Below are 12,210 nucleotides of genomic sequence, written 5' to 3'. Positions count from 1 at the left end.
CTGTGCAAGAGAGGGTTGTGCTGCATTTCCTATTGGGCTTGATGTTTTGTTCCCCTGCTGGTAGTAGTGTTGCTGGCATTTCAACCTCAGTTTCCTCTTTTGGGGTAGAAGAAGCTGACATATAATCCTAAGTGAGGAAAAATTAAGTGAAATCCCACATCAGCAGTTACAAACTATCTTACAAATCACGGAACCAGTTCATACTAACTGATAATGTGAAGTGCCCACTGCATAGTCTGCATTCAGCTGTGAAAGAATGATTGGAAAGGAGCTTTTGGACCAGCAAGCCGGCTCAGCAGGCGATCCTGACCGCCTGAGTTCAATCCCTGGGACCCCAGTGGGAGGAGCGCTGACTCCACGGTGTCGTTTACCTCTGCATGCACACAGTAGCACACATACTAAACATGTAGTACAACATTGAAAAGGGGAGCGTGCTTTCATTTTCTGACCTTTGCTTGGTCCATTTTCTCCATACTCATCCAAGCAGATGAAAATGTCACACTTCATAGAGTTTCAGAGACATTGTTTTGATGTTATAGTTATTCTAAGCCAAATAGCATTTTACCTGTAAGATCGAACTGTAGTAGAGTTTTACAGATTTTAGAGGAATGTTGACTAGGAAATAAGAATGAATTAAAAGTTGATATTGAGGGGTTGGGGATTTAGCTCAGTGGTAGAGCACTTTCCTAGCAAGCGCAAGGCCCTGGGTTCGGTCCTTAGCTCTTAAAAAAAAGAAAAAAAAGTTGATATTGAACCAACAACTATAGATGTGTAATATTGCTATCATTTCTCAGATACAAACTGGGATCTAAAGAATTTTTAGAGCTAGGCATTTAGTAGTGCACATTTGTAATACCAGAATATAGAAAGAAGGCTGAGGCAGGAAGATCTTAAGGTTATCCTGGGCTACACAGTGTGTGTGTATGTGTGTGTGTGTGTGTGTGTGTGTGTGTGTGTGTGTGTGTGTGTGTGTGTGTGTGTGCTGCAAAACCCACAACCTCAGATACTCACCAGGAGCACTAACAGGACTCAGCATGTAGTTGAGCTCATAGCTGTGATTTAGGACAGTGAAGTAATACTGAGGAAAATCAACCGAAAACATTTTACAGGACAAAGTCTGGGGGAAATTAGGTACAGGTTTCCATAGTTTTCTTTCAGTGGAGGCATGCAAGATATGTATTATCCTCCCAGCAGAGAAAGTGGAGCGATATGTGAATGTTGCCAACCAGGAAAACTTGCTGGAGGCTTACTGCCTAGAGCTTTTGTAAGGAATGGATCATACACACTTTCTGTTGAGCATGTACCAAAATTTCATACTCCTAATAGGTAAGCAGGTGTTTCTAGAGTCAGTGATGTGCAACAAACCACTCTTACCAGAAAAGCCAGGAAGGGTAGGAGCCTACCTGAAATCCAAGTTCAAGGCATCAGCCAAAGGCTATCTTTGTAGGCAAACCTTCATAATGACAGGTAGTTAGGTCTGTAATATCTGTCTTTTTGCAATTTGTGGTTTGTATGTATTTGATATTTAATATATAGTGTGTGCTCATTAACGGTTACATGTTTTTATTATAAAACTTTTATTTTGTACTTTTGAGACAGAGTCTTATTGCTTAGCCCAGGTTGACCTTGAACTCAGTATATAATCTGGGCTGGACTGGAATTCACAAAGATCCTTCTCCAGATTTCTGAATATCAGGGTTACAGGTATATGCCACATACCAGGCCTATTACAAGGATTCTTCATTGACTCGTAGTAATAATACTACTTATAATTATGTTTTCCTGTGAGGTAGATTAGTTTTTTTTTTTTTTTTTTTTTTTTTAAAAAAAAAGCATTATGCTTTGTTGGGGGTCCCCACAGGCTTTACAGCAGGCAGGGCAACAATCCAGGTGAGGGAAGTCTGAGAGTCTGAGTTGGTTTATTTTAGCCATATTTAAATTCAGCATGATTTTGGAAAAAGTTTTCTGATAACAGTTAACTCAATCCCATGAGTATAGCAGAGCTTGATACATGTTTACATTGAAATTCTTTATGAGCGCATCTTTTTTCATAAAGATGGGCACTATTGACTCAGAGATAGTGCCCAAGATTTAGGGTCTAGGGAAAACAACTGTGGTAGACATAACGCCTGTGGGTGTCGGATTGGCCTGGCCCTAAGATGGCATAGAAGTCACTTAGGCTGTTGTAAAGCACAAGTGATGTCACTCAAGGATGGGTTTTATGGCCTAGAAGCAATGCTAAAGATTTAGGGGGAAAGAGTCTGGGATAAGCAAAACATACATTCTGGGGAATACAGTAGAGCCTGTCTCAAAGAGCAAGGAATCACCAGGTTGTAAACTACATCCTTTCCCAGCATTCCAGGAAGGCAGGTAAAATCTTCCTTTGAAGAAACAAGCCTGTGTGTTTCACTTTTCCTGACTTCTTCAAGATTTATCTGTGTGCACAAGGATCTCTTGCCCTCTACAATATTTTTTTTTAAATAGAGAGATGGTGATAATGATTATTATTATTGATGTAATGTCTTATTACGTAGCCCAGGCTGACCTCAGACCCAAGTTCTTCCTGTCTCACCCTTTGGAATGTTGAGGTTACAGGCATGAGCTATCATGTGTAGTTTAGCATTTTGCATTTTTAAATTATTCCAACCCAATATTAAGGTGGTTTATGTCAGTTCTAATGTTAGTGAATATATGATAGCATCCTACTCTTGTCTTTTGATTTCCAACAAGTTAGAGGCATAGTAAGATAGGATAGATCATAATAATTGTGGTCTAATTGCATATGAGATAGGTTGGCCAGTATTTTGATTCGTATTTGATAGATAAGTAGACTGAGGCAAAGAGAAGCTTTGATATTTCTGAATACTTTCACTTTATTGACAGAGAAAGTGTCTAAACCCGATATTATGAGCCCACCCAAAGAGTTGTGATGCTAGATGCTGAGTTCCTGTTTAGCCTTATATGAATTTCTTAATAAATGTTTCAAAGTTTTGAAACATTTTTTGTGGAATATGCATATAGAAACAGCTAAGTCTGTGTTTCTTATAAGTAACTTGCTAATAAAACCAAGTTATAAGATAAAAATCACACTACTAGTATCAGCTATAATCTTATATTTAATAAATTATGCTGTATTCTACTGTCTGAAATAATTTACAAAGTGTTTTCACTCTGTATACTCATTTGATTCTTATAGCCTATAGTGATGATATCGTTAATTAGAACTGTATTTACTATTCTGATTTTATAGAAGAGAAAATTGAGCCTGGTTTATCTGAGGCTCTGGTTCTTATCTAGGGTCAAATTTTAAATTTTAGATTATTTACAAGATGAGGATATTAAACGATTGAGACTTGAAATTTTTTTTTTCAAGACAGGATTTCTCTGCGTAGCCTTTCCTGGAACTCTCTCTGTAGCCCAGGCTGGCCTCGAACTCACAGAGATCCGCCTGGCTCTGCCTCCTGAGTGCTGGGATTAAAGGCGTGCACCACCACTGCCCGGCCGAGACTTGAAATTTTTATTCACTTTTGAAATTAATGTATACTGGTTATATAAAATAATAGAATTTGTTGTATGATAAATAACCAGCAAGAACTGTTTTAGACAGAGAAAATTTCCTAATGATAAACTAAGTTGTCAGTTTTTCCAAGCTATCACTAAAGTATTTTTATTCTCTTGTGTTGGATAGTAGTCTTATTTATAAGCCTGAATAAGATTATGTTCCTTATGTTGCTCCTCAAAATACTTAGAATTGCCGGGCGGTGGTGGCGCACGCCTTTAGTCCCAGCACTCGGGAGGCAGAGCCAGGCGGATCTCTGTGAGTTCGAGGCCAGCCTGGGCTACCAAGTGAGCTCCAGAAAAGGCGCAAAGCTACGCAGAGAAACCCTGTCTCGAAAAACCAAAAAAAAAAAAAAAAAAAAAAAAAAAAAAAAAATACTTAGAATTTTAAAAAGTGAATCTGAGAAGATTGTTTTGGTTTGTACCAAAAGGAACTATGATAAAGTTGATTATGTCTTAGTCTCAAGGTCTTCCAAATATGGTACAAAATGCAGAAGCCGTAAAAGAACAATTTGAGGTCAGGCATGGCATGCATGCCTTTAATCTTAGCACTTGGGAGGCTGAGGCAGGTCAATCTCTGAGTTCCAGGCAAAGAGCCCATCTTAAAAAAAAAAAAAGGAACAATCTGAGTAATATATTACATAAGAATATCTGCCATAAGCAGCATCCACATAAATGATAGGTAAGAAAAGTGTTGCTCTTCAGATGGTGGGACTTTCACAAATCAAAAAGATGAGTTTATGTGAGCAGTAAAGGAAACTGATCTCAGAGGAAATGTAAACTACTCTTAGCTATGTGGAAAGGCCTTAGTTTACTCATGAAAAAGCTAAAGTTTCAGCGCTTGAGGTGTGCTGAACAGATGGCAGTTCCATGCTGTGCTAGTGGGACTGTCACCCAGTGTCTTTGTCTTAGGAAGGGTTTGTTATCTGTTACACGGCAAACTCATCTCGGGCTCAGCGCTCAGTTGTCAGCGGTTGTTCTGTCGATAGACAAGCGGCCATGCGGAGGAGCGCATATGTAACATCAGTGTTAGCAGTCACTGCAGCTTGGAGCCCACTGTGGTACCTGCATTGGGTCCTTTAAAATCTTTCTCTTTTCTTCTTCTTGGTTTACTAGCTCCTGGTTTACTGTTTATTTCAGAGTACTATTTGAAAATTAGGAACAGCCAACCTTGTCAGTTGTAATCAGCAGAAATCTATATTTGCAAATTTAATCAGGAAAAGAATGTAATGAGAAAGAATATTGGGTAACAGTTGGCACTTGCAAAGCTGGAAAGCTCAACTTGGAAAATGGCAGCCAGTATGAAAGATTCGAATCTGTGTAGTATGGATTCTTTGAGACTGTTTGAAATGTCTTTGTAATGGAGTATATTAAAATATTTGAATTTTCTTGTTTTCTTTAAGTAATAAATACTCTGTTTATTGAGTGGACACACATATAGGTAAATATGACCAAATGTAATATTTTTATTGCATATTTTCTGTTTATTTTTTATTGCCTTTTCAGTTTACCTAATGCGTGTTTTTAATTGTGGTATATTAAATTTCTTACCATAATTTCATATCAATTTCTCCCTAAAATTTTGCTTGTTTGCTGTGTTGTAGGTTCATATAAATTCATAACTGTTATCTTTTAATGAATATTTTGTGTTTTTAGGTAAGTAAGGAAGTACACTAGTTTCCTTTTTGTTATAAAATGCTGGTCCAAATCAAGTGAGGGTAGAGAGGGGGTTATTTTAAAAGCCTGTGGAAGCAGGCACTGAAGCAGAAACCACGGAGGAATGCTGCTTGCTGGCTCAGTACAGACTCCCACTTAGTTAGCTTCCTATACAGCCGAGGACACCTGCTCAGAGTCTGGTGACTGCATGTTCCTCCAGTGGGTCCTCCTGCATCAGCTCACAGTCAAGACCATCTTCCACAGACATGCCAGGAGGACTTTTTCAAGAGGGGCACCACTGAGTGCTTTTTGTAGGAGGGGAGAGAGATTGGCCTTAATGTTGGAAGCACTGCCCCTTTAATCATTAAATAATTTCTCCTTTTACTCCTATTCACGTGTCTCTTCCATCTTTGCCATGCATCTGTGGTGCCGTGTTAAGCAGACCATTAGACCCACAGTTGCCTACCTCAGTTGTAGACTAGATAATGCCAACTGTAATGTTGTTGTGAAAGTTTCACTGACAGATGTGTGAAGTATCTTACCTGTAATAGGATTTCAGTACATGCATTTGAAGTACTTTTTTTTTTTTTAAAGATGTTTTTGTGATGAGTGTTTGGCCTGCAGGTGTTTGTACATAACATGCGTGTCTGGTGTCTGTGGAGATCTGGAGATGGCTTGGGTCCCTTGGAACTGGAGTTACAGATGGCTGTGAGCCACTTTGTAGGTTCTGGGAACTAAAGCCAGGTTCTCTGGAGGAGCAGCTGATGCTCCTAACTGCTGCACCATCTCCAGCCCCTGAAGTACTTTTTCAAAAGGAGTTTTGCTATCTTTTCTCTTCTTCCTTCTCTCTTTTTAAGCACAGACTTTTAAATGCACGTGCTTGTAAGTGGAGTGTGCTTTGGGTATGCCTGGAACGGCCGTCAGGTCCTGAAGTGGGTGAGGGTGATAGATTGTCTTCCACACTGAGAGCAGGGTGTCGTCTTAGTGCAGGGAGAGCTTGATGTCACCCTGTTTAAGTGTCTTCTTTATTCTTCAGTAACCTTTCTTTTGGAAATATTTGAGACAACTGAAAAAGGACAAAGGGCTTTTGAAGAACTTAGTTTTTCTAGAAGCAACAGTGGTAGAGTTATCAGTAAACATAAAACTATAACTATAGTCAGAGCACTAAACATCTGGGGGTACAAGCTTTTGTCATATTTACAGAAATGAAGTGGGTACCCTCTACTCTTTTGAAAATAGATTCTTGCTTTGTAGCCCAGGCTATTCTTGGATTTATGCTTGCAGGGATTCCAGGCATGTACCGCCATGCTTGGCTCTTCCTTTTTGATAACATTTAAGACTTACCTATTGTTCCTGTTCAAAACCAGCTTGGTCTACATAGTGAATTCCAGGAGAGCTATATACTGAGACTCTGTATCAAAAAACAAACAAAAAATAATTTTTTTTATGTGATTTATAATGTGGTAGTCAGTGGTAGGACATTGCTATGGTTTCTCCTTACAAAACCCTATTTAAAAGTATTTTCCTTTTCCTCCAGAGTTTATATTCAGAGCACCAATCAAATTAAGCAAGCCTGGAGAACTTCGTGAGGAATATGAATGCCTAAGAAAGGTACAGTGTACATATTAGCACAATGTTTATTTTCTTCAAGTTAATTGAAATATTGATGTTAAAGAATGCTTACTTTTGATTCATTGGGTCTTTAAGAATTTACAGTTCATAGTCTATCTTTCTACATATTATTCTATACCAGCCTATATAGATTTAAAGCTACACTTGAAGTAAACTTAGCTAAGAACCCTTTTGAGTTATCTTTTCACAGATGAAAGTGTAGCTTATAGGGGCCATCATACTCTACCAAGAAAAGTGCTCTTGAAACTTAGCACAGCTCTTGCTAATAATTGTTTGTGTTATTCTTCTTTGCAAGCACGTCTAGTTACTTGTAGCTACTGTTATTTTTGTAGCTTTTACTTTAGTTAAGTACTCCAGGAGAGTTATAATGGAGGCCATAGGGCATATGAAACATTCTCTTTATTACAAAATATTTACTATTCAGGAAGCTTTTAGTTGTGTTATCATAATCTTTTTTTCCCCCCAATATTAGAGATTGAACTGAGGGAATGGCGGATATACTCTGCCACTGAGCTCCAGCCTGCAACTGTTGCTTTTTTTGTTTTAATTTCAAACTAATTGTCTGAGACTGGCCTGTAGAAGTTTGATGTCAACCCTCCCTAGTCCTCCCCCTGCATTACCACTGCTCACCTGGGCTTGTAAATACTTAGGTAATGATTCTGCATGTGGGCATTTACTTTATAAAGGTGAATGATCTACTTAATCAGAATTGGGCACTGCCATAGATTAGAGGCAAGATGGAGTGATTGATGTTCTCAGAGTGACAAATGCCAGGAAGAAGCGGCTCCAGGAGGAAAGGGTTTGTTTTGTCTCACAGTATGGAAGGATACAGTCACTTATGGTGGAAAGGGCATGGCTGCAGGTGGCCATGTGGTGACAGAAGCGTGGGGCAGCTGCTTGCTCATACTTCTACAAGAAAGACAGGAAGTAAAGCTGGCTAGACACAGCAGCAGCTCATTTCTTCCATCTAGCCAAGTATACACACACACACACACACACACACACACACACACACACACACACACACAGAGTGTAAATGAAATGATATATTTTTATTATTCAGATATTTATTGAGCACTTGGTATGAGTCACTGGCAATAGAGTATAGAAGAAGACTCATACAGTCCTTGCCTTCAGGGAGATTCCTTTTTGGGGGTAAGACAAGAAATAAGCAATCATGACTGAACATGATAAGGCAGTCTGAAGTCAGAAAGCAGTGGGAGGGAACAGTAGAGCAGCTTTGGAAAGAGTGGTTAGGGACGTTATTTCAGAGGAAAGACAGTCTTGAAGGAAGCAAATCAGGTAAAGCATGAGAAGCCCCCAGAGGCCTAGAGACCAGCAGTCTGGCTTGTTCAGTGCGCAGGGACCTCAGTGTGTCTGAAGCATACAAACGGGAGCAGGGCAAAAGCAGGTGAGAGGTGCTAGGAAACGAGTTGAGAGATGTTGAAGGGCCAGGTCAAAGAAGATGGAGTTAACCTGGTAAAGATCCTAATGGGATGTGGCCAGTGGAATCTTACATGTAACGTTAAAGCATCTCTGGTTACTGTGTTAGAAATAGAATAGGCCAACAAGTCCGGAATTGTATTTATTGTAAATAGTAGAAACTCTAAATAACTCAAAGTAAGTAAGAATAGATTTTTTTCCTTTTGTTCTTGCCATAAAAACAAAGAAAATGACTATGTGAGTTGATGTAAGTATGTTAACTATCTTACTGGCTATGCATATCCTATGGTATCATGCTATATACACCTTAAATACACCAGTAGGAAATTATTTTAAAGCTAATAAGGCTTTTATTATCCTCTGGTAACACAAACACGGGGGAAAGGTAGTTCAGGGCAGAGCACAGCAGCATTATGACCCAGGGCTCTGAATTACTTTGTTTTTTCTGTTTACATATCTCCACAAGTGCTGTTTTCCTTGTGTGAGCTGGGTGATCCTGCTAGAGACACATCTATTGGGTGAATTGGGTCCTTTGAAAGGGCTTTCCCTGACTCATCAGAATTTTAAATTCTAATGTCACAGATCCCTGTTGCTAGGGAGCCTGGGAAATTTAGCATTTTAGCAGGTGCACTAATTTCCTGAGTAACATCAGGATTTCTTTAGTAAGAAAAGAGAGCATGGCTACTGGCTGAGAACTTGCAGTATCTGCCTCATACAATAGAAATAAGACCAATAAGAATACTTCTTGTTGTAAGCAATGTTAAGTTAAACCACTGTTAAAGTTTTACCAGAAGTTTGGTAGAAAGGGTACAGTAAATTAGAAGATGTGTATAAGGAAGGTAATATAGTTGCATGTTGTTGTTTTGTTTTAAATACAAGTCTTACTGTGTAGCCCAGGTTGGTCTTGTACTTGGTCCTTCAGCCTCCCAAGAAGGTGAAATTATAGGTATGTGGCACTGTGCCCACTAGTTATTAAGGCTTTGGGTCGTGGATCTAGGTTTATTAAAGAAGGGAGTTAAAAGCATAATGGGAGTAAAGTTGAAAAGCTAGGATGTGGTGGTCTAAATGTGGAAGGCTTAAAGGGACAGTGATTTCAGGAAGCTCTCTCTCTCTCTCTCTCTCTCTCTCTCTCTCTCTCTCTCTCTCTCTCTCTCCCCTTCCCTCTCTCTCCCTCTCTTCTTCCTCTCCCTCTCCCTCTCCCCCCCCCCCCCTCTCTCTCTCTCTCTCTCTCTCTCTCCCCTTCCCTCTCTCTCCCTCTCTTCTTCCTCTCCCTCTCCCTCTCCCCCCCCTCCTCCCTCTCTCTCTCTCTCTCTCTCTCTCTCTCTCTCTCTCTCTCTCTCTCTCTGTATTATATAAAAAAAAAAGTATGTGTTTGTGTCTGTGTATGGATATGTGCATGTGAATGTAGGTGCCTGCAGAGACCAGCGGTCAGAGGCATCCTTGCTCCTGGAACAGGGTTGCACATAGTCACGAGCCTTTTGACATGGATTCTGGGAATTGAACTTGGGTCTTCTGCAAGAGCAGCAAGTGCTTTAACTGTTGAGCTAACTCTCTGATTTCTGAAGCTGTATTTTTAAAAATCCCTTTCACTATCTTTCTGCTTGAAACTATAAAATAGAACCTGTTTTACTAAAACTTGAACATTTCACTCAATCTATTTGGATGGATATATATATATATATCCATATCTCCAACCTAGGGAGTTTAAAACATGTTCTGTCATATCACAGAAGCAGCAGCTTGTTGACCTATTTTAAAATGTTTTTCCTATAATGTTTTTAAGTACAAATGTTTATTCAGTTGTTGCTTATCTAATCCTAGAGCCTCTTCTTTATGAACAGTAACTTATGTAACAATATCCTTGGCTTGTGATAGGACTGGATGCATTTTAAGATTTCTAGTGTTCTTATGTCTATTCTATCTGCTATTTTTTCCTCCAGAACATTACATACTGTTTGAGAAAATGCCCATTTCTGGCATGTGCTGGTGTTCCTCTTTCTAGAGACAGCAGAGAAATAGTGCAAGGCCTTATTATCTAAGGGCAGGCAAATGCCTGGTACAGGAGAAGAAAACCCCTAAGAGAGTGCACTTTAGTCCTCACTACAACGCCAGGGAAGACGTCTCTCTAGGCTGGATGCTCAAACTTAAAGAGCATTAGTTAAGGTTGTAGTCCCCGATTGCTATTTGCATCTACACAGATGGGAAACAGCTTTTTCAAGGAATGTACTTTCTGGAGAAACTAACACACATAGGAAAATTCAGAGGGTGACCAAATTTAGAGGAGCAAGTTATTCAGGTTACTTATGAAATATGATAGTTTGCCTTGCTACTTTCATATTTATGAGACAGGATCAATACTTATAAGATTACTATATTAATATAGTTGTTTTTATGGCTTAGAGAATAATTTAAACAAAATCATCTCAATGTTACTTGCAAACTAAACAAAGGAATCATCTATCTGTAACTATTTAGCCTCTAGTATAAATAAAATACTTTGTTAAACTATCTGATTAATTAGGCTTTGTAGTAATTTGAATGAAAATGGCCCCATTGGCTCATAGGGACTGGCACTATTGGGAAGTGTGTTGTTGTTGGAGGAAGTGTGTCACTAGGGGTGGACTTTGAGGTCTCAGAAGCTCAATCCAGGCCTCGTGTGTCTTAGTCTCTTCCTGCTGCCTATGGATCCAGATGTAGAACTCTCAGCTCCTCTCCTGCGCCATGTCTGCTTGCATGCCACCATGCTTCCCACCATGATGATAATGGACTGAACCTCTCAACTGTAAGCCAGCCCCAATTAAATGTTTTCTTTTATAAGAGTTACTGTGGTCATGATACCTCTTCACAGCAATAAAACCCTAACTAAAACAGAAGTTGGTACCAGGTAATGGGGTATTGCTTTGAGAGGCCCAACCATGCATTTATTCGGAGGAATTTGGACTTTGGGTTAGAAAAGCAGTTAAATGTTTTAAGTGGGGCTTAATGGACCATCCTAATAGGAACATGGAAGACGGTGGTGCTCAGGATGACTTAACTATGGGGCCCAGCTCAAGAGGTTTCAGAGGAGAGGACTATTAATATGTGGCTAAGAGACCTTGGCTGTTTTTGCCCTTGTCCAAAAATCTGCCTGAGGCTAAGTTGAAGAGTTATGGATTAACAGCTTTGGCAGAGGACATTTCAGAACAACCTTAGTATTGGCTGTGTTGCTTGGTTATTAGTGGTCAGTCTTATGCAGATCTATAATGAAAAGGAACAAGCTGAGCAAGGAAAAATACAAACTATAGAGTGTGAGGAGAAAAGGAGCACTAGGAAAAAGTTTAAAGAAAAGCCTGATGCTAAATGGAATAAAGGGAATGATGACCTCAGGGCAAGACCCCACCAGCTAAGCTTCCAACTTGTGAAAAGGAATTGAAGAACAGCTTAGGTCCATGCATGGTGGTACACACTGTAATCCTAGTACTCAGGAGACAGAGGCAAGCAGAGCTCTGAGTTAAAGGGCAACCTGGTCTACAGATTGAGTTTCTGGACAGCCAAGCTTAGGCAGTGAAGGAACCATTGAAAACAGAAAGCTGGTGAAGATATAATTGAGCAAGGAGGGCTTGTTCCAGCCCTGGCAAGCAGCAGAACTTCCAGCTGAGGCCTGTGGTTCTGGCTTTGGAGTCAAGGATAGAAGAAGGGCATTATAGAATATCCCTCAATAACTAAGGAAAGTCACTGAAGCTAGGCATGTGTCAGGGGTGTCCCTGCATGGAGGCCTAGAGAGGCCATTGTGTGAAGCTGTGAAGGGGAATCCTGGATTGCCTTGGAGACTCCAAAATGTTGGAGATGCCAGTGCTGTGGAATATCTGCCAAGGAGAGCTGCTGACAGGCAGTGAACCAGCTCAAAAGAGAGAATTGTTGCAGTTCACAAAGCAGAAAGGA

The 12,210-nt window shown here is 39.9% G+C and overlaps 1 protein-coding gene across 2 annotated transcripts in view; it reads left to right on the top strand.

Moving 5' to 3' along the window:
• Positions 1–12,210, top strand: part of Rnf169 (ring finger protein 169) — a 63,307-nt gene that overhangs the window by 22,710 nt on the left and 28,387 nt on the right. For both annotated transcript variants that reach the window (XM_076548179.1, XM_076548170.1), the window contains exon 2: positions 6,752–6,825. In XM_076548179.1, the coding sequence (XP_076404294.1) occupies positions 6,752–6,825 (74 nt within the window). The remainder of the gene's footprint in view (positions 1–6,751; positions 6,826–12,210) is intronic.

This window comes from Peromyscus maniculatus, chromosome 1 (genome assembly GCF_049852395.1).
Source record: "Peromyscus maniculatus bairdii isolate BWxNUB_F1_BW_parent chromosome 1, HU_Pman_BW_mat_3.1, whole genome shotgun sequence".
Classification (NCBI taxonomy): domain Eukaryota; kingdom Metazoa; phylum Chordata; class Mammalia; order Rodentia; family Cricetidae; genus Peromyscus; species Peromyscus maniculatus.
This window is presented reverse-complemented; position numbering and strand designations above follow the sequence as displayed.